The sequence below is a fragment of the Pogoniulus pusillus genome, chromosome 21 (genome assembly GCF_015220805.1).
Source record: "Pogoniulus pusillus isolate bPogPus1 chromosome 21, bPogPus1.pri, whole genome shotgun sequence".
In the NCBI taxonomy this organism is placed as follows: domain Eukaryota; kingdom Metazoa; phylum Chordata; class Aves; order Piciformes; family Lybiidae; genus Pogoniulus; species Pogoniulus pusillus.
This window is the reverse complement of record NC_087284.1, coordinates 12,752,138-12,774,837: the sequence shown is the minus strand read 5'-3', so window position 1 is coordinate 12,774,837 and position 22,700 is coordinate 12,752,138. Positions and strand designations below refer to the sequence as shown.

The 22,700-nt window shown below is 41.5% G+C and overlaps 1 protein-coding gene across 2 annotated transcripts; it reads left to right on the top strand.

Annotated features, from left to right (window-relative positions):
- The first annotated feature begins 1,897 nt into the window (after positions 1–1,897).
- MYLIP (myosin regulatory light chain interacting protein) lies at positions 1,898–22,098 on the top strand. Of its 2 annotated transcripts, XR_010306209.1 has the most exons (8): positions 1,898–2,181; positions 3,199–3,389; positions 16,446–16,631; positions 17,350–17,547; positions 17,875–18,039; positions 19,891–20,311; positions 20,644–21,137; positions 21,979–22,098. XR_010306209.1 is itself a non-coding variant. In XM_064160987.1 (7 exons), the coding sequence occupies exons 1-7, from the start codon at positions 2,095–2,097 to the stop codon at positions 20,731–20,733; spliced, it is 1,338 nt and encodes a 445-aa protein (XP_064017057.1). In that variant the 5' UTR covers positions 1,898–2,094; the 3' UTR covers positions 20,734–22,003. The 2 variants fall into 2 exon arrangements, 1 of the variants encoding a protein (XP_064017057.1); XM_064160987.1 differs by having other exon boundaries at positions 20,644–22,003.
- Positions 22,099–22,700: the final 602 nt, after the last annotated feature.

Here is a 22,700-nt window from a genome sequence, read left to right as displayed (position 1 = left end):
CATCTTTAACATAATTTTGAAATTTTGTTCATCTGTCTTTCAAGTTTTTTCCCCTTTTCTACCCTTTACTCCATGAGTCTGATCTTGTAAAACTCTCAGCTCTTCAACTTAAACATTGGACATGAAAAAGAGCTGGGTGTGAAAACCTGAGCTGGTAAGTACACAGGTGAAATGCAGCATCATTCAGATTTGGCATCTCATGTCCTGACTCTTCCTTCTGTTGAGTTCTGCTTGGTTCAGAATGTAGCTACAGAGTTCACATGAATATAGTTCAGAATATAGTTACAGAATTCACATGAACTAAATGGACAGAGCTCCACATATTGTGTTTGCAGAGTTCCCAGCAGAATGAGCATTGATTCCAAGAGCTGCTTGAATACAAATTGAAAATACCAACAACCCTGATAAGCACAGCAGAAATACCCAACTGGAGCAAGTGACCTGTCCACATAGGAACAAGCTAATATTCACCCTAGTGGTGACCTTGCATTAGTGCTCCTTCCTATTATCCTTTGCTGCATTTTCAGATCCCCATTTCCTCTCTTAGATCTTCCCCCTGACAGCCTACTTGTTCCTCACCACTGCACTGCTCAGTACTTCTTTGATCTGCATTTCTTTCAGGGAACCTACACAGTGCACATTTTTTATGTAGCTCTTCCTGTCGTTTCAACTTACATTGTTAAAGCACCAATCAGCAGCTCTGCTTTATGTACCTTGGGTATAGTTGTCAAATACTTCTAAGGGCTCACCTGGTGCAGGTGTTTCTCTCTTGTCCAGGAATCACTTAGAAGCTTCATACCTACGATGTTCAACAAGTGTAAAAGCTCTGTCATCTATCAGCACAACCGTGCACAAAGGCTGCAATATCACTTGAGTGGTCCTTCTTAAAATGTTCACCTTTCCACTGCTTTGCATGCTGCATAACACAAATTCAGACCAAGGCCAAAGAGAGTATGAGAGCGAGCGCATTAAAGCTGGGTGGTATTTTCCACTCAACAAAAAGGAGTGTTTGCAAAACCTAGAGATAAATGATGAAAATATTTGGTTGTCACATAGCTCATGGCCACTTACTCTCAAATTAATTTTGTGCACAGTCCCCACCAAATGAATTTGGTCTCCACTTTCATTGAGAAGAGCTACTGAGGTGCTGAAGTGTATCCAACAAAGGGCAGCAAACTTGGTGAAGGGTCTAGAGCACAAATCTTTTGAGAAGTGGCTGAGGGGACTGGAGAAAAGGAGTCTGGAGGAAGACCTCACGCTCTACAACTATCTGGAAGGAGGCTGCAGCAAGATGAGTGTTGGCATCTTTTCCCAATTGACAAGAGATGAGACAAAAGGAAATGGCTTCGAGTTGCACCAGAGGAGGTTTAGACTGGACATTAGGAAAAAATAGTTCACTGAGTTGCCAAGCCCTGGAACAGCAATGGAGTCATCATTTCTGGATTCATTTTAAGGATGTGTAGATGTGGTGCTAAGTGATGTGGTTTAATGGTGACCTGGCAGTGCTGAATTAACCGTTGGATTCAATGGTCTTAAAGGTCTTTTCTAACCAAAACAATCATGATTCTACGATTCTGTTATTTAAGTGTTGGAAGTGGCAGCTAATTAAGGTAATTTGAGGAGGCAAAGCCCGCAGAAAACCGCTCTCCGCTAGGCAGGTCTTAGTGCTGAGGGGTAGTCCCGCCGACGGCCTGCGACCCTCAGACCCGGTAGGGGGCGCCAGAGAGAGACAACAACAAACACCCTCCCGTCCGCCGCCGTTTGCCGAGGATGTCGGCGGCACTGATTGGTGGCGGCGGCGGACCGCAGCGATGAGCGGCGCTTCTCCATTGGTCCGCAGGTGCGGTTCGGGGTGGGGAGGGGGAGACGGAGGGTATATGTGGAGGGAGCAGAGCCGGCGCAGCGCAAGCAGTAGGGGCAGCGTGCTAGGCGGCGGCGGCTGTGTGTCCGGGCGTGGGCGGGTTAGCTGGCTGTGTAGGCGGTGGCCGGGGTACGCGTGCCTGCCTCAGCCTGTAGCATCAGCTGCGATTCTCCGCCGGCCGCAGCAGCTGCTCCGGGTATCCGTGACGGCGGCGGCGCTGGCTGTCCCCAGCCATGCTGTGCTATGTGACCAGGCCGGACGCGGTGGTGATGGAGGTGGAGGTAGAGGCGAAAGCCAACGGCGAGGACTGCCTCAACCAGGTGAGGGGCCGCGCTCTCCTGGCCGCCGTCCCGCTGCTTCCCGGGGCAGAGCGGCTCGGGGTGTGTGGCAGCGGCTGTGTGCAGGGGTTACCGGTGGCCGCTGGGCAGCCAGGAGCGCTGGTCCCGGCCGGCGCGAGGAGCGGGGCCGCGGCAGCTCGCGGGCCGCCGCCGCGCGCTCCGGCCGTTGCGGGTGGCGGGGGCGCGAGGCAGGGCCGTGTGGGGGCGGCCGCCGCGGTGGGGGCGGGGAGCTGCTGCCGCCGCAGTCTCCCTGCTCTCCTCCTGGGGTTCCTTCGCGTTGGGTTGCTTTTTTTCCTTCTTTCCTCCATTATGGATGCGGAGGTTGCTGCATCCCCCTGCTCTGGGTCCTCTCCGGCCCTTCCGCTTTGCAGCGAGTGGTGGGAGGGCGGGCAGCGGCCTCTCTGCTGCAGCCCATTCCGCCCCTAAGGTGGGGGGCACGGGTGGGATCCGCCTGGCCGGGGTGACACCGCCCAGGCGCTGCTGAAGCGGACTCTGGGGGCTACTGGGATCGTGCTGGCCCAAGCTGCTGTCCAGGCGCTTTTGCCCTTCTGTTAGCATCGCCTCGATGTGGCAGTGGCGGCTGCCGTGAGGACGCTGGAGAGAGACAAACGTATCGAGCCCAGCCTGTTGGTGGCATCTAAATAAAACTTGTGGGTTGTACTTTTTTCTCTTTCTGGCCTAGAAGGTGCTATTGGCTGTGATGTTGACTCTCTTAGGCAAATCCCGTTCTCTCAAATGCCCGGCCTGGGAGTGAGAAGGGGAAACAGAATTTGACCATAGATGTTGTAGTTTTCATCTAGTAGAGAAATTCCTGGCTTATTCTTAGCAATTGTCTGCATGCTGTTCTGTATACAACTAAAAATCCCATTAGGTAATCTTTTATATAAAGGTGCTTACAGAATGATGTATTTTAAGTGAGCAGTCTGAAAGAGTAGTTGATACAGCTAATACCTTATATCATTGTGCTTTAGCCTCATAATAAAGAACCTCTAATTTCAGGTGTGCAGGAGGTTGGGAATTATAGAAGTTGATTATTTTGGACTGCAGTTCACTGGCAGCAAAGGCGAGAATTTGTGGCTGAATTTGAGGAACAGGATCTCGCAACAGATGGATGGTTTAGCCCCCTATCGATTGAAATTAAGAGTCAAGTTTTTTGTAGAGCCACATCTTATCTTACAAGAGCAGACAAGGTGAGTTAAAGGTAGTTGTGAGTAGATTTCATTTTTTCATTTTCTGTAACTTCTGACTGTGATTACTTACTGGCTTTATTTGTTCCAACTGGTAATCTTGCTTGATGTTTCTGTATAGTTTTAAAATCTTCGTCTTAGATGTATTATCCTGTTTTATTTTCTAAAAACAATAAAGCTGGTACTATTGTAGGCATCATGTAGCTACCAGTAAGTAATGAGTATAAGTACTTCCATGAGCACTTAGTGCTGGAAGTGGAAGAAACTAAGCTACCAGTAGCAAATTATTTACATGGTGTTTGTGTGTCCGATAGTAACCCCCCTTCAGTGGTGTTACTCTAGGTCGTTTGAAACCACTAGTACAGAAAGGCAGGAAACAATTCCTCCCACAGAGCAAAAAAAAAAAAACTTGCTGAGTTCCTTTTTGTCTGGTATTATGTTACACTAACTTTCAAATAGCTATGGGGCCTTTGAGGCTACAAAAGAAACAGCTGTTTAACTTCTGTGAACAGTTTTAACTAAATTGCTTTGCTGTTAGCCAGTTTTAAGCATTAGTCTTCTAAGATTAATACTGCTTCTTCACTCCTTGAGTTTGATTATCATATGAATTGCAGTTGAGTTATCCTTAAAGGAGAGCACATATCTATTTAATCCTCACCTATCAGTGAATTTTTCCCCTTAGCTTTAGGTAGGGCAGTTAATGTAAATGGGGCAGACTGAAATTACTGTCTATATGATAAAGACAAGACATGTTTTTGCCCTAACTTGGTACTTTCAGGATTGAGACAATAGACACAACATGGCTGCTCTGCACAGAATATTTGTGGTTGCCAACATGATTTTGGCGTAAAAAGGCTTTGAGTTAGGGCCATGCATGTGTTTTTTGAACTCATGTGCCCAGGAGAAACTTCTGGAGAGCAGTGGCTTCAGCTCATCAATCTTGTTGAAGTTTTTGGGATGTTACAGAGTTAGCCCATAGCTGTGCTATGTAAGAGCTTTAGATAGGCAGATGCTTTCTAACCAGATTCCACTTTGGTTGTACCTTATTTTTGGAAAATGAATTCTGTGTAGCTTATCTTTGGGCTCTGAGTGTTTTCATTAAAGGTTGTCGTCCTCTGGAAATATTCTTGGTGAGGATAAGTATAAACTCATATAATGAAGATTCTTTATGTAGAACAAAGGGAGCAACACAATTTTATAACTGATGATGCAGTGAAGATTGCCCTGAGCATATTGCGTCTGTCTCCATACAGATCAAATCAGAATGAATCTGAGGAAACCTAAAGTTGATGTGATTGACATTTTTATGCTATCCTTGATGAATGTTTACCAGGTTTTTGCAGACACCTGTGTTCCTGCTTTCAACACTGCCTGTGCAAGACTTGGCAGGTTGTGCTGAAGTTAATAGAGGGCTTGAACTGCTGAAACATACCCCAGGGGCCTAAAAGACAGGTTGTGTAGAGAGAATAACAGCTTGTATGTGTACATCAAAGGAGCAAGTGCTTGTCCACTATAAAGATGGTAGATTGGATAAGTTCTCTTTTATGTATGAAACGAGACTGTCCTAAACCTAATATATTTTAATACTGAGGCACAATCATCAGAAGAGATGTATTAAAACTCTATTCTGGAAATACTTTGGAAAGCAACAGGCATTGAAACTAGTATTTAACATCACTCAATCTTGAAAACATGAATAGTCCTGAGGCCTCAGCGAAGCTGTTCAGTCTACATCATGAGGATTTTTAGCTTTCCTGCTAGAAATACAAGTTGTAAACCAGTTTGCAGTAGCTATCTTCTAATTGTATATGTAGTTTGTGGGTAGCAGACCTAGAATTTCATAGTGCTTGTGGTCAATTTATATTTCTATGGTATTGGTACAGTCAGTCGGTTACATTTTTATGCTGAGGTCACATTCAATTTATACAAGCATGTTTGGTAATGAGATGAAAAACTTGTTAAACCTGTCACTGAACTTCAAATCAATAGGTATGTCATGGACTTGTAAGGATTAGCTGTACAACTGAAGCACTAACACCTTGTTTCTTATCTTTACTTAGAAAATTAGTGTACTGGTTGACAAATTGCGATGGGTATCCTTGGTTCCATTTAGCAGTTATGTGCACAACGGATGTAGAGGGTGTTTCTGGTGGAGTTGTTGCCTTGTGTGTAGAACATTGGGGAAATCTGTCTTGCTGCCTCTGGTGTTTTTTAGATATAAATCAGATGCATGTTGAGACTGCTTTTGGAATTTGGGAAAAGAAAGCTGCAAGTAATTCCGAGTTTCATGATGCTTCATGATTAAAGTGAATGAGTTGCTACCTGTTTTTTGCCTCTACTTGGGAAGTGTTGTCAACCTCAGCCCAATTGCTTCATCAGAAATCCTTACCTTGTACTTCAGTTTGACTCAGGAGTATGTAGCAATTTAACATTTCAGATTTCTATGGTCTGAAAAGCTCATCTGGCAACTGAACATGAGCTTCTGTTACCTTTCACTGATGTGCGACCTAGTGAAAGGTCAGGGCCTCAAGCATTTTAATCTTAAGCAAAGAGAGTTCTCTTATTACTGAGGGCCGAGACAGTAGGTTATTGTACCTTTGAGCACTGTGGCAACAGTATACCTTCAACAGGTACTCTGTGAATGAAAGAATTCATGGGAAAAAAATGCTTACTGCACTTTCTTTCACTTTACAGGGTTAGAAGTGTTTCATTCCTCTTCTTTGGCTTTCAGTTTTTAGTTTAACTGCATGGTACTGAATTTTACCAGAGGATTTTTTAGATTGGAATTGTTTTCAGTGGAATTGAAGAGTTCCAGTGCAAGAATGCTTTTTAAATGTAATAGGCTGCTGTCAGGGTAGTACAAACAAGTCTAAAATATGAATGTTGTGCTTGTTTAGAAGTCAGAATACCTTCACATTGTTTGACTGGAAAATCTCACTGGCTTGAAAAGGACTGATATTTTTCTGCTTAAGAGGTAGATCTGATAGTCAAAAATCTGGATTGCTTGGATTTGATGATCTTAAAGGTCTTTTCCAGCCACAATAACACCATGGCTGTATAAATCTTTCTTATATTTGTTTTCACTGTTTTTCTGTATTTCTTGATAGAATCATACAATTGTTTTGGTTGCACACCACATCTTTGTCCAGCTTTTCCCAGGGCTTGACAACCTTTCAGTGAAAAAATTTTTCCTAATACCTAAACTAAACTACCCCGGTGCAACTTGAGGCCATTTCCTCTTGCATGTTGCTTGGGTGAATGAACTTACTACAGCCTCCTTTCAGGTAATTATAGCCCACTCTTCAGGCTAAACAATCCCAGTTCCCTCAGCTGCTCGAAGACCTTTTCTCCAGACTCTTCAGCTTGCTTGCACTAACATGTCAGTATCTTGTAGCAAGCGCTAGAACTAGGTAATGCAACAGGTAGTAAAAGATAAATTAAAAAGCGTGCTGTTCTGTCAGTGATTTATGGGTGTTCTGTGTTTTGGTTTTTGTGTTGCCTTTTCCAGCGATGAGCCGAGACTTTGAAGTGATTATCCTTTACTGCTCAGGAGAAAAGGGGCTTACTGCGGGGCACTGAGCGGTGTAACCCCCGGGTCAGAGACGCGGCAGTAACCTCAGCTCGCTGTTAATTAGCGGCTGCGGCAGGCCCCGGCAGGCCGGGGAGTGCAGCTCCCGATTGGCTCGCACCCTCTTGGGGCAGAAAGTTCTGCTCGGCCTAAAGGCTTTCTTTGTCAAACACATAGCTGAAAGACTTGTATCCACCGTCACGAGTGTTTGCTGAACCGCACAAGAGGAGAATTGTGCCAAACTCTCATCACGGAGAATGGCATTTTTCAGTGTGGCAAGATAAAATTGACGTTGCAGTAACTGCATGAGAGCAGAAACAACTCAGAAGTGAGTATTTTTTTTTTTGAGCAATGTAACATTTATCCAGATGTACTTCAGAATGGGCAAAGTTACTTGTCTTGTGTAATATGACTGAAAATCCAATGTCCCTATATAAGCCATGACAATTCAACAGCTTGGGTTCTAACCCAAGCAGCACGATCTCATGAAGCATTCAAAAGAACTGTGTTTTGCCGGTCTCAAGATGGGTAATTGTTTCAGAAGCTGTTGAAAAGTTGTGTGATGATTGCTAGCATGTTAATTGTATATATGAAATACCTTGGGTTAGCATCATTGTCCAGTTGTAGTAACTGTAATTGGTTAAGAACTGTCTTGTAAATACTTTGAGCAGCTAGATGCATGTAGCAGGTAGAAAATCAGAGTAACATACTATTACATTGCAGCATTAGCCAGTGCAGCAGTGTTGTGGTATGTTTTACAATGCAGTTTTACAGTCTGCTGTAACAGGCACCAGGGTGAGTTTAATAGATCTGTTTAAAGTGGTACTGAATTGCAGCTGGTAACCTTTCACCCACTTCCTTAAGAAATGAGAAAGATGTTGAAGAACATAATTGTAACTGTGATGGCTTTGCTTTTTCTCGTTGATTGGTCTTACCTGCTTTAGAGAGCATTATGTTACTTTGCTAAGGTATCTTTATCAATATATTTGCATGGGAGCAATTAAGTCTCTTCCCTTAGATGAGAGAGATGCAGATTTGCTTCACAATAGTAAAGAGCCTTAAGCTGTGGTAAGGGATGTCATACCCTGGGAGACAGACATTTTCTTGGGGTATATACTGAGATTCGTGCTGGTAGTCTAGCAAGAGAATGGGTTCTATATCAAGTGAAGAAATTATTGGTCATATACAGGTACTTTATTGCTAAAGGGTTGCTATTTGTAACTTTTTCCAGTGACCACAAAGTTTAGAGCTTAAAACTTCTAGCATAGCCTTTAGATATCTAATTGTCCTGTTTTCCACTCCTGGTTTGTAGTAGGAAAAAAAAAGCTGCTTTCAGTGCACAACTTTGAATCCTGATGCGTGGAATTTTATTCAATAAGCCGAGAAACAAATTAATCCTGTGCTATGTATTACTCCATACTTTCATAGCACTTGCCAATTCTGTTGGCAATAATGAAGTGATTTATGTCCTACAGTGATTTCATTGTCATGAAATACTGATGTCCATTTCTGGTAGTGGTGTTCTATGTAATCAGCCTGCATAAATGGTTTCAGAGGAAGGCAAAAAGCAATTGAGGTGATGTCTAGGTGTGTGAGTTCTGTGGCATAGTTTTTTGTCAAATGGACCATCTGCTCATGTCTTGCAGGCTCCTCTTTTTTTCAGCATTTCTTTCAAATTATTTGTGCAACTGAAAGGCATTAATAACAATATATTTAGTGTTTTACTGAGGGATTTAATAGGCACAAAGAACTTAGGTTGTATAAAAAGCACTGAGGCACAAGTGAGGATACAAAGGGAATATAAAATTATTGGTGTATCTGAAGAAAGCATGTCATTCTATTCTAGTTCTAAAACTGCTTTTTCTTCTTCTGAAAGGGAAAATATTCTGCCTGGACAGTGGCTAAAGTCTAGCTTTGGCAAACCATGCTTTCTCCTTGAATCTTGTGTTTCTGTGTGTTTTGAACTATCAAGCTCAAAGGAAATGTTTTGTAATTGAATATACAGGAATATCTAGTTAGCATGAGAGGGGAGGGGAAGCTGTAGGGCTGGTTCAGGTTACAGACTGTACTAATGCTGTCATGTGTACAACTTGAAGTTGATATGGCCCCACACAGCTTGGTCTAGTTGGAGGTGGCCCTGCTGACTACAGTGGGGTTGGACAAAGTGACCTTTGAGGATCCCTTCACTATCTATGAATCAATGAAATGAAGTTTTGACAAGAGGACTTAAAAGATGCAGAATGTTAAGAGAATATTGGGGTGACAGCTAGGAAACACACTGTTGGTCTGACTTGAGTTACTTGTATATAATTGTGAATGATGCAGAGCAGAGTTTCCTATATGGTGACCAAATGGACATTGCACTGGCAATGTTGAAAATCCAACCTTTAGAGGACTTAAAACAGTTGCTTTCAATTTTAAAGCAGTTTGTTCTCTTCAAACTTGGTGGTGAAAAGTTCTGTTAACTGTAGAAAGCTGAAACTGAGAATTCCTTGGAAAACTGAGTACCTTCTATTGTATAACCTGAGTATCTTTGAAGGTGGGTAAAGCTTTAACAGATTTTTTTTCATTTGCTCTAGAGAATTCCTGCAGGGGAGAGATGGTGGATTGAGTGCTATTAAGTGATTAGGTCACAATCTAATTTACAAAAAACTTACATGAATATTTTCTGGTAACTAATTGAATTTGTCACATGACCAGGCTTTCTACAGATAATTTATTGGGTTCTTCAGACTTTGCAGAGTTGTACAAGGAACTGCCTCAAGATTCCCAGTGATGTACTTTTGCATGACTGTGTTCAGCATAAAAGCATGTTCTTCTGCCTGTCTAAGGGTCAGAAAACCTTTTTACAGTGTGGTGTTAAAAAAGAATTCTGCTTCTGTAATTGGGTTCTGGCTGGTGTCATGTTTTGAACCTTGAAGGGGAATGATTTTGCAGTGGATATTAATATGACTTTGGAGAAGTGTAATCTTAGGCTGGATGGACAAAGTAGAATCTGCACTAATCAGAATGACTTTTGCAGATACATAAAATGTCTGCAGCCCTCACTGTCTTTCAGTTTCTAGACACTTTTCCAAGCACCCTTAAGGGTTCAAAATTAAAGGAAAAAGGAATCCAATGCAAAACAAACAAACAAAAAAAAAAACAACCAACCAAACAGCAGTGAACTTGCTACCTCAGCTCTTTTGGCTCAGGGCAGCTGCTCTAGCAGTTCAGTTATGTAGTCATCGTGTGTCCTGGGTTAACAGTATGCCTGCTCTCAAGTACCCCTCCCTCCCACACAGGCAGCAGGGAAAGCAACACAAAAAAAATCCACGACACTGGATTCGGGTAAAGAATTTTACTGGCAATTATATGATGCAAAATTACCTTAGCCTGTTTGCAGGAAAGCACAGCAAAAACACAGAAGCAGCCAAGGCCAGTGATGGAATGGTTCCCTCCATTCAAGCATACAGAAGCCAGCCTGGCAGAAAAGCCCAGCACCCCAGAACCCTAGAAACCAGAAGGAGCAACTGGAACAGGAAGCCTCTCATGTTAATCTGAACTTCAAGCCCTATGATACTTTTGTTTCAGCCAGCACTTTTGAAACTGTCAGGACAGCAGCATAATGTTCTATGTGTAGATTTAACTCACGACTTTCTCCATCCCTTATTCTTTGCCATGCCCAGCAGCAATTAACATCAAGCAGTGTATATCATACCTCATTCACTGTCTCTTCTCACTCAAGATTTCTTTGCAGTGCACAGAAGACTTCCCTGCAGATGGTCTGGTGCTCCACCCTCTTCCAGTACAGTCTGGGTCAGTCCACGACCAGTCCAAATGGTGGGCTTGTATTTGCTCCCCTGGGGCAGTAATTTCCAGTGACTCCTTCCAACAAACACTGGTTTACTGTCTGTTGCTCTGCTTCCAGCATACTCAGGTGCTAGGACACCTTTGTCACACAAGAAACACAGTTGACTGGATAGGGCTGGGTGATAGGTTGGACTGGATGATCTTGGAGGTCTCTTCCAACCTGGTTGATTCTATGATTCTAAGTTCCACCCTTTGTGGTTTTATGGCATCAAACTACACGCTGTGCCTGTATCTCCTAAAGCTTTATCCTATTGTGGGTTCAGCTGCCTCAGCCATCAGATCTGCACAGTCCAATAAGCTCGGTTGTCCCTCTCCTCCATTTGGTTGAAGGCAGGAGGCCCCACTAATTCTGACTGGAATCACTTGCGTCTTGTGAAGGTATTTCAGGAGTCCATTGAGGAAGATCATTATCAGCTTGTCTGCTCCTTTCCACTTGAAACTGGAGCAGCATTCTTCTGGGGAGAATTTATTTGTAATTTACATACTTGTGCAGCTAGCACTGAAGTGGGTTTTCTGTCCCCCTTTGTCACATTTTCCCCATGGTCACATAAGTAAAACCAAAGGTTATGCTGTGGTATGTACCTCACAGATTCTCTCCCATGAACACGGAAGCACCTGCTTTTCAAGGCTGGAACACAGAACCACACAGGTGGGAATAGAAAATGTTTTCTTGGTTTTTTTTCAATCTTGAAGGACAGTTCCTTCACAGCTGAAACAGGCATGGACAAAGAAAGAGAGACTTCCCTCACATTGCCAGAGCCTGCTAGTCATGTCATCCACTGTTTGTCCTTGGCTGTCTTCCAAAGATGGAGTGACCACACTGGCTCTTCCCTTCCCAGGATGATCTTGACTGATCTTCATCCTTCAGCAGAGGAGCTGCTTTCCTTACATGTTTCTTTTTCCATACAGGGGCAGATAGTACTGCTGCATCCTGGTTCTCTGACTGCTATGCCTGTTGGTCTATCTGTAGTCCGAGGTGTGAGCCAGGCACCAACACACCACAGTGATTTTTGTCTCTTGGGGAACTTCTGGGCTGACAACAGACTTCTTCCAAACAGTTCAGCAGCTTGTCAGGATTTTGCACTGGCTTAGGGCTGAAAATCCAAACCACCGGAGGTGGCCACCATGTTAGCACTTACCCATACTCTCTTCACCTACCCTGCCACTTGTAATAATCCAGCATCAGGATAGGTCTCCAAATGGTATTTTTTGAAAATAGCTGTATTACTGTGATGAAGACTATGACACAGATTTAAGAGATGTGATGACAAAAGCAGTCTGGTGTTGGTGTCCCAAGGATGTTCAAAACCATCAAACGGTGAAGAAGTGTTCTCTTCTACTTTGTTTGTCAACTGTGTGATTACTGATAAATAATAGTGCATGCAGAAACCATCCTAACTGGAAACACAGTGAAACAGTCCAATCATAACATCAGATGTACCACTAAACAGCACAGTACCACCACAGCCTTCCACAGAGTGACAGAGTACCACTAAGGGTGCCATAAGGAGAACAAGTTAAAAAAGTAAGAGCTTATGTAGCATAAACAAAAAAGGCAACAGAGCTGGTAAAATAAATGCCTTGACATGAAGGGAATTGTACCAAAGCAAATATAGGGTGAACAAATTTATTCTAGCAGAATTGAATTCCTTGCTTATCTCAACTTAACACTTGAGCCTGGGCCAAATATGGACTGTCCTGGGTTAACACAGCCTGCTCTTGCAAAGCCTCCCTCTCTCCGCACACAGATGGGAAGGAAAGTAACACAAACAATCCCCACCTCTCTGCTGAAGTAGAGTTTTACTGGAAATCATACAATACACAATTACTTTAGCCTACTTGCAGAAAAGTGCAGCAAAAATGCAGAAGCAGCAGAAGCCCAGTGAGATCATGCAGCAGATCCTCCTGGAAGTATTGCTGAGGCAGAAGAATAACAAAGTGATTTTGTACAGTCAGCGTGGATTCACCAAGAGCAAATCATGCCTGACAAACCTGGTGGCCTTCTATGACAAGGTCACAATGTTAATAGATGAGAGATGAACAACTGGTATCATTTACCAGGACCTGAACAAAGCCTCTAGCACTGTCCTGCATGACGTTCTGGTCTTAAAACTGGTAAAGTGTGGGTCTGATGGATGAACAACTCAGTGAATAAAAAACTGGCTTGATGGCTGCACCCAAGGAGTGGCTGTCAATGGGTCCATATCCAAGTGGATGCCAGTGACAGGTAGAGTCCCTCAGGGCTCAGTACTGGGACCAGTCTTGTTTAACATCCTCATCAGGGACATGGGCAGTGACACTGTACCCTCAGCAAGTTTGCTGATGACACCAAGCTATGCGGTGTGGCTGACATGCTGGAGAGAAGGGATGCTATAGGGGTACTGGTGGATGAGAAGCTCAGTATGACCTGCCAGTGTGCACTTGCAGCCCTGAAAGCCAGTGGTATCCTGGGCTACATAAAGAGATGCGTGGCCTGCAGGTCACTCCACTCTGTTGAGATCCCACCTTGAGTACTGTGTCCATTTCTGGAGCCCATATTACAAGGAAGGAAGGATATGGATGTGCTGGAACATGCCCAGAGAAGGGCCACAAGGATGACCAGAAGGCTGGAACTCCTCTCCTATGGAGACAGTTGGGATTGTTCAGTTTGGAGAACAGAAAGCTCCGATGTGACCTTGTTGTGACCTTCCAGTGTCTTAAGGGGGCATAAAGGAAAGCTGGTGAGGGACTTCTTAGGATGTCAGGTAGGGATAGGACTAGGGGGAATGGAGCAAAACTATCAGTGGGTAGATTCAGGTTGGATGTTAGGAAGAAGTTCCTCACTGTGAAGGTGGTGAGACACTGGAACAGATTGCCCAGGCAGGTGGCAGAAGCCCCATCCCTGGTAATTTTTAAGGGCAGGCTGGATGGAGCTCTGAGCAACCTGATCTAGTGTGAGGTGTCTCTGTCCATGGCAGGGAGGTTGGAGCTAGATGATCTTTGAGGTCCCCTCAAGCCCTGACAATTCTATGATTCTAAGGCAGTGGTAAAACTTCCCAAGCATGCAGAAGGCAGCCCAGCAGAACTGATCAGCTCCCCAGAACTCCAGAAACCAGAAGCAGCAACCAGAACAGGAAGCCTTTCATGTTACAGTCTGAACTTCAAGCTGAACTTTGATCCAACCTGTATTTTCATTTTGAAACTGGCATGACAGCAGCATAGTATTGAATGTCATCATCATTCAGTTCAGTCCATGACACCTTGCTATTCACAAACTCCTATCAGTGGAAAGCTCTCTTAACTAGCTTCTGATCTATTACAGGTTGGGTTGAGGCAATGGACTAGGGACAGCAAAGGTTTTCTTAGTTACAGACCAGTGACTTTGAGATGGACTGTTAAACATGGATGGTTTTGTTTGTTTTCTGACTTCAAAAAGTGGCTCACTATAGCACAAGCCAGGACATCAATTTGCATAGCTTTAGTTATTTTGGTCTGACTATTCCTTAGATGCACATACCTCTGGCTCCAGAAAAATGCAAGATGGCTTAGTTGCTGTGATATTTCCCCTTAGGTAACATGAGCCATTTCTGGGAAGTGACTCTAGCTGATGTGATGCTACTTTTCACTGTACCTTAAGCTCCTTTGTCTCCCTCTGCCTTTGCTGGCCTTTTAGTGATGGAATGAGACAAAGCCATACCTCTGCTGCAGTTGTTCCTGTAATAATACATCTGTATTTGCAGGAGTGATTTTTTTTTCAGTTCCCCTCTTGATGTCAATAAGGTTTTCACAGCAAGGGGAGGCAGATGATTTTTCTCTTCTGTAGTCAATGCTGTCCTGCGTATAAAATAAACTACAAGTGTTGTGGTAGTTGTAAATGTGTGTCAGCTAATGAGAGTAAGATTGTCAGATGGTTCTTTGAAATACTGTATGTGTAATTAGTACATAGTTATGAGGACTGGAAAACCCACTCTGATATTAATAGAGGCTTAAAGGTGCATGATGAGAGACATTTGCTTTATGAAGAGTCGACTGGAATCCCAGCAATCGCTTACCGTTTGAAATGGTGGGGGTTTTTTTGGCCACTGTTCTAGTTATTCATCAAATGTCTTAGATTTATGGACTGAGCCCCAAAAGGGGAATGTACATCCTGTGCATTTTCAAAGCCCAAGCCACACAGAACAACTTTATGAATCAGATTGGGTAAAGGGATCAGAGCAGAGCTTTGGGACTTAGTCCGAGAAAAGACAAAACAAGGAATAACCTATTAACAGTGGAGACAACTTGAAGTTGTGGTCCTCTTGCCACTAAAGCTCTAGAATGCCTCAAACTGTTTGCAAAAAGGGAGGTGTTGCAACTGTGACTTGGCTGCAGGAAATGGGTTGTAAGGCACCATTTGGGATAATTCAACTCCTATTTTTTCATGATTTCAAAAGTTTGGGATGTGAAGTATCTTTTAGGGGAGAATATTTTCGTAGCTGCAGCATTTACCATAGTGCTAAGAGTAAACACATTTTACAAGCTATATAATTGTTCATAATAGTGAAGAATTAGCTCTGTTTGCCCTGCTGCACATGGAATTGCAAGGTGCTGCAACAGGATGTGCGTAAGATACTATTAAAAATTGCTGTTTGAAGGAAAGCTAATCACTAACATCTTGAATTTCAGTGATGAATAATTCAATATCTTTTTAAGAAAAGTGGACTATACTTTATTAGAAAACTAAAATGTCCATGTTGTATTACCTTGGATGCCACAACACACGTTCCTGTGGGTAATAGGCTTTATTTATTGAATTATGTTTTTTTCAGTGATATGTAGCCACTTCACCTGTTTTTCAGAAGTATGTTAAGGTTTAAGAGCAAGTACAAATTTTTATTGTCTTCTCTGAGGGGTGATACAGGTGAAGTTAAAGAATTTAAGGTAGATTGCAGGGGAAATTAGCAGCCTGCTGTTAAGTGTTGGAGGAAATGACAAGTTGTCTAATTGCCTGATCTATTAGATAATTAAGAGCATATTTGTGAATTTTCCAGCTAGTTGTTAAACCTGCCTGCATCCCAAGTGTAAAGAAAGATTTGACAAATATGCTTACACTATAGATGTTTTTGTATTTTATCCTACACTGTCTTTTCAGATATTTTAAGATATTCTGTTTATCATGTTGCTGGCCAAAACACCATCTTCTTTTGGTGGCAGGGATTTCAGCTGTATAGAGAAATCAGGCTTCTCTGGCATGACAAATGTCTGGCTGCTGGTTTCTTCACAATTTTGCTTTTCTGCAGGGTAACTTGTAAATGGCAACCAAGAAAATTTAAACATGTGAAACTAATCCAAATACATTTTATTTGTACTTTACTCATTGAATTGAAATTACTAGGTGGCCTTAGGAGTTAAGCAGTTCTTACTCTTAAGAAAATTATATTGAAGTGCTTGTTTCTTTTACATTGCTTTTAGATACTGCCTTTATTTGTAGCCTCATCTGTAAGTGTAAATGAATAATAAGATGGGATGGAGACTCTTTTCCTCATGTCAGACTTTGTCTACTTGGTACATTCATAGCAAAATCTTGATCACCAAACATCTGAGAGGTTACTTGATTTGTGTCTTGATTACAAACATCTTGTAACAATTCGTGTAAGCAAACATTTCTGATTCTATTGCAGGCATATGTTTTTCTTGCATATTAAAGAAGATCTTCTTGCTGGTAATCTTCAGTGTTCTTCAGAGCATGCAATTGAACTTAGTGCATTGTTGGCACAGATGAAGTTCGGCGATTATAACCAGAACACTGCCAAGTACAATTATGAAGAGTTATGTGCAAAAGAGCTCACGACTACCATTTTGGAGAGGTAAAATGAGTATATATGATATATATTTGGAGACCAAAAGCATAACATCTTTGTTAAACCTTTAATTGCTGGTGCTACAGTGTATCTTGTGTTGTCAAAAGTAATGCTGTTTTAGATAACTTTGGAGATAAATATTCAGGTCATATTTTGAACTAATGCTCTAATTTCAGTTCAATTTTAAGCTAAATTATGAGTATTTTTTGGTGAAAAACAAAAGCTGCTGTACTTGGGAAATGTGAGCAGGGTAATCAAATTGCAAGTATGCCTTAAACCTACACTTGTGAAAGACAGTAAAAGGAATTTGTTTGTCTCAGTACCCTTAAACTGAGAAGTAAACAGGGGTCCTGAAACACTTTTGTAGATCATTTCTGAATATCAAAAAACTTTGTGTGTCATAATTTCTGTAGGATTTTTGTTTGGTTGTTTGGGGTTCTCCTTTAGTTATGAACGTAGTGATTGTTTGGATAATTATATTGTTAGGAGTCTTAGTTGGAAAGCCTTGATTGCATGCAGCTTTTTCATTTCAAAACAAATGCACAGCAGCGTCTCCCAGTGAACATTCTCAGGATGTTTGGTGATTCTCAGTTCTCTTTGGTTCATGATTACCAGAAATCTGTAGCCAGATAAATGGGTCATTTAAAAAGCAAAGCTAAAACAAGGTGCTAACAGGAATGACATCAACTTGATTTTTTTCACCTATCTATCTTTTTATTAATAGCATTATTGCAAAGCACAAGGAGCTAGAAGGTCTCAGCCAAGCTTCTGCTGAGTATCAGCTTCTACAGATTGTTACAACACTGGAGAACTATGGGGTAGAGTGGCACTCAGTGCGAGATAGTGAAGGGCAAAAACTCCTTATTGGTGTTGGACCTGAAGGCATATCCATCTGTAAAGATGACTTCAGTCCTATCAACAGGTATGTGTTTTGTGGAACCATTTTCATCTACTTTTCTGAAGTACTGAACATAAAAGTACAAAACTGCTCTGAGAATTACTAAAAGTTGCTACTGGAATGTAGCTCTGAGGTCACTATCTGCTTGTAAGTGAGGTGACAACTGGCCTTAATTCTATTAATTTTTTTGTATGCACTTTGGAGGCAGCATATTCAATCCAGCATTACAGACAACAACTGGATATCATTGTAACTTCTGATGAAACTGCACTGTAGCAGTTTGTGGGAAATGGAAATGCCCTTAATCTTTAAAAGCTAAATAACCTTTATATTTTTTATATTCGTTTGCAGGATTGCTTATCCTGTTGTTCAAATGGCAACTCAGTCTGGGAAGAACGTCTATCTGACTGTTACCAAGGAGTCTGGTAACAGTGTAGTTCTCTTGTTTAAAATGATTAGTACAAGGGCAGCAAGTGGACTCTACAGAGCAATTACAGAGACACATGCATTTTACAGGTCAGTATTGCCACTAGAAGCAACTGCTGCTGCTGTTTACTGCGGTATTTGCATTAAGTGCTGAAGCATCCAGCAGCCTGACTGCACTTCAGTTCTTTGCAAAATTTCTTTCTCTGCAGTCTCTACTTTCCTCTTAAGTCCAAAAGCTGGACAGGTTTTTGCTGCTTTCCATTTTGTGTGATGGTAATACAAGACACGAAAGCAAAATTTCTTAGTCTACTGCAATAAATAACAGCTCTTCAGAATGTAAACTTACAGTGTTTTTTGATGCTTTGTAAAAAAGATGTACAATTTTTGTCTCCATACAAGAGGGAGAATGAGAGTGCAAAGAAGAACAAACATGTTGTCCTTCAGAATACATAGATGCAGCTCATATGCACGTGTACTTTTTCTCCTTTGTCTCCTCCACTTGTGAGAAGTTATTTATATGCCACGTTCCCATCCCACATATTTAAATCCTTCTGCAGTTCCACTGTCCTTGCTCACATGCCCAGGACTTTGTTTTGTGCCAGGAGCTATCCATTCTTTTTATCCTGTTGTTCTTTGAAGTAGGGGTGCTAGACTCACTTGTTGTTTGATGACTTTTTTAAATCTCTTTTCATTCCTACTCAGATTAAACATTGATAATTGGAACTAAGTAATAAAGATAATCAGTTTTTTATATATATTTTTTGAGGAAGCGCCTTCAGTCCATCATTGCAGAGAACTGGAGATCACTTTAACTTCTGATGAAAGTGTACCATAGCTATTTGTGGAAAACGCCCTTATCTTTAAAAGCTAACTAACCCTTCTTTTTTTGATATTCATTTATAGGATTGCTTGGCCTCTTGAAATGGCAAGCCAAAGATACTTGGTGTTTTCTGTCCTACCACATAGTGGTTTCAACTACTTAAAGAGAAAAAATGGACAAAAATACATAGACTAGGCAAACACCTGTCCAGCTTTTCAAATTAGATCATTTCAATAGTTACAGCAATTAACATCAACCAGCTGCCTTTCTAACCACTGTTTATTTTTTGAGCCTGATGTGAAGCATTTCTTGTCCTGCTCTGTAATTACATGCTGTTCCACTGCTGCTCTGCACTCTTCATACTTTTTTCCAGGCTATGCAAACTTCTTAAATCACTCTTAACTTTTTGATCTTTGTCTCTGCTTCTAACTTCTGCTGTCTTCTGCAGTTTCTGATTGTAGCATAATTTTGGTTAAGCAATAGCATTTGGCCATAAGCTTAGATCTTTGATCTTAGGCCCTCCGAGGCTCTGATGGGTGTTTGCATTTTGTTTCCTATGTTTTTTAGGGAAGTGATTTGCCTTAATAGGCTTCTTTGGATTTTAACTGTATGTGACAGGCATGGCTGGGGTGCCTGAAATACTCAGCAGCAAATACTGATGGGTTAATTCTCTACACTGCATTCACATTGGTTCCCTTTGGGCGATATAAAACTAGTGTGTAAAGTACTGAGTGGAAATATGGTTAAAGACATTATTTGACTATATGCTAAATTCTTGAGAGCATATCTAAAGAAAGGCCTGTTAGCCCAAAGATTAATAACTGGAATTCTCCAGTGCAGTGTTTGGAAACTGCCACATAAAGAGATGTTGCAAAGCTTAACAGTTGGCTAAGCAAATGTTGGCTCTTTATATAATGTGTTAAGGCTCTTTCCACGGGCTGGCTCTTTAACCGTCACTTTTCCATTTTATAGTTTCCAAAGAGTTGTCGTGCAAAGAACATTCAAGAGCTTAGTTTGGTTTAATTTCAGTGCTGTTACTTCACCTTTGGGAACAAATGATTGTATGGATAGTTTTATTGGTGTTAACTAACCAAGCTTGCATTTGCCCTGTTGTTTCATAGGTGTGACACAGTCACCAGTGCTGTCATGATGCAGTATAGCAGAGACCTAAAGGGCCACCTAGCATCTCTATTCCTGAATGAAAACATTAATCTTGGTAAAAAATATGTCTTTGACATTAAAAGAACATCAAAAGAAGTTTATGATCATGCAAGGCGAGCTCTTTACAATGCTGGCATTGTGGATCTTGTTTCAAGAAGCGACCAAACCCCACCAAGTTCCCCCCTTAAGTCTTCAGAGAGTAGCATGAACTGCGACAACTGTGAGGGTCTTAGCTGCCAGCAAACAAAAGCACTGCAAGAGAAATTGCGGAAGCTAAAGGAGTCCATGCTTTGTATGGTGTGTTGTGAAGAAGAAATCAATTCAACCTTTTGTCCGTGTGGCCACACAGTATGCTGCAAGACCTGTGCTGCCCAATTACAGGTAATTGCTATGCTATTGAGTTACCAAACACATGGAAGTTTGGGTTTTCTGAATACTTAAGAGTCATGGATTAATATGTTGATATTTTAGTAAAATTTACTTTTAGAAAAGGTAAAGATCTGTTCAGATGATGTTGGAAAAGGTGAGCTTTAGCTGTGCTAACTTGACTGTCATGAGGGTAAGAAATAGCTACATGTTTCTGACAATAGCCAACATTAAGTGCAGGGAAGGTGGAAAAGTACTGTTATGTATACATGGAGGGAAGTCTCCAATTGAAGTGTAGAGACCCAAAATGCCAAGTAAACTAATTTCCTAATGTTTTTCCTTTCCAGTCATGTCCTGTGTGCAGATCTCGTGTAGAGCATGTCCAGCACGTGTACCTGCCAACCCACACCAGTCTTCTCAACCTGACTGTGATATGAGCTACGTATACACTTTAAAACCATCATGTACTCTTTAAACTGCACTAATACGAAATGCAACCATTGATTGTGAAGAAGGCATTCGCTCTGGCACCTATCCACAATCAAAAGCAAAAATACTGCATTTCTTAACGTAAATATTCTTCCTTCAGCGTGTCCAAAATGATTTGGGGCATCTTTTGAGAGCAGAAGCGTAAGCAATTCCTGTTACTTAGGAGAAGGATGCGTAAGTTTGTAGCATGGCAGCATTGCCACAAAGCTTGGTAACCTGGAGAAATGTGGTGCACACACGTTGATATACCCAGCGAGAGCAACGCAGCCTTCTGTTTTACACTCTCAGAATCCTTTTTTAGTACTGGCATCCCATTTATTTTAATAGTGAGACTGGCTTTTACAAATATCAGGTTAGTATGGCTCATAGTTTCTGGTTTTAGTAAATTGCTTTGAAGAGAAAAGAACTTCTTTTTAAAAAATGGTTCTTAAACTAAAGAGGCAGGACTTCATCAAGCAGCTGTGTTTTAACTCAGAATTCTATTAAAGAGAAAATAATTCTGAGATAATAGCTTTGGAAAAGTGGGAAATTTCAGTCTCAGTGTAGGAACGTCTGGCTGACAGTGTCCTGTGGCAGCACTAACGTAAGTTAACTCACAGTGACACTCTCAATGGGCAATGCACTCCCATGTTTCCCACATCTAGCTTATCTGATCATCTTGGGAGCTGCAGTCAGTTGCCCTTTATTTTTGGAGGCTGATTTTAAACTATTAAACCTGTACCATTAATTTCTAAAATAAGGGTTGTGTATAGTTTTAAATGCTTTCTTCAGTTAACGTCTTTATCGGGTATGTCATTTCCCGCTAAAATTTCTAGATCTCCACCCCTTCCTACTTGGGCATTCTGGGCTCTGGTTTCCTAGTGTATTCTCCAGGGTACAGAAGGAACTAGAGGCTGTGTTTGGGTGCAATACTGGCTTAATCAAAGCTAGAAAAGTACACTGTCACTTTACTGAGATTTTCTGACTATACTTTCATATTGCCTTAATGTAGCAGTAATGTGTGTTTATGCATCTGTTTCTTTGCACAGACATTTTGTCAAAATATTAAAACTCTACTTTTTTATGACACATTAGCATATAAATCTTACTCGAAGAGGGTATTTATTTTTTCACTTTGTAAAGAAAATTTTGTTTCCTCATGAAGCAAGAGCTTTGTCCTATATTGTAGGCAACTTCTGTCTTTTTATATTCAGGTTAATAAAGGACTTTAAAAATCGACTTTTGTGTTACCAATAAGACTAATTTTGATCTGACATTCACCTGAGGTGTTTCTGAACTGAAATACAGTATGAAGTAGTTACATGTTTACAGTATCGAATGGTGTGTCTTCATTTAAGAGGTAATGCTGTTTGCTTGGGTGCATACATATTTCCAGGGGGGGAAGGAAACTGTATGATATAACCTTTGTTCAGACTGTGTACTTGGAATATCATGCCAACTGTAAAGCAGCCTTTGGAATTTACTTTGTGAAGAAATTTACTGCAGTAAATTGCTCTGAATATACATGGGTATATTTCAGGAAGATGAGAGAAATTAAAAATGTCATTTGAGAGCTGGAGTTTTAGCAGAAAGTTCCTAATTACAGAAGTGTTAATGTTTTTTATCTGAAGCTATTTATATTTTACTAACTTAGGACTCCACTTTTTTTTTAAGAGATGAGCATTTCCCACTGTGTTCTCTGGCCTACCACCTCACCAGTAAGCTGAAGTATGTCAGAAAGATGTTTGGATCAGACCAAAGCTCTCTGGAATCCATGGAAATCTACTCTGGCAAGTGTGAACTGAAGTCACTTTAAAAGTTGTTGTGATGCCCTATATGCTCTTTACAAGGACAGAGTGGGTAAACAAGTGTTTTCAGAGAAGACCATTCAGGTGCTGTGCCAGCATATAGTAGTGCTAAAAGCAAACCTTCCTTG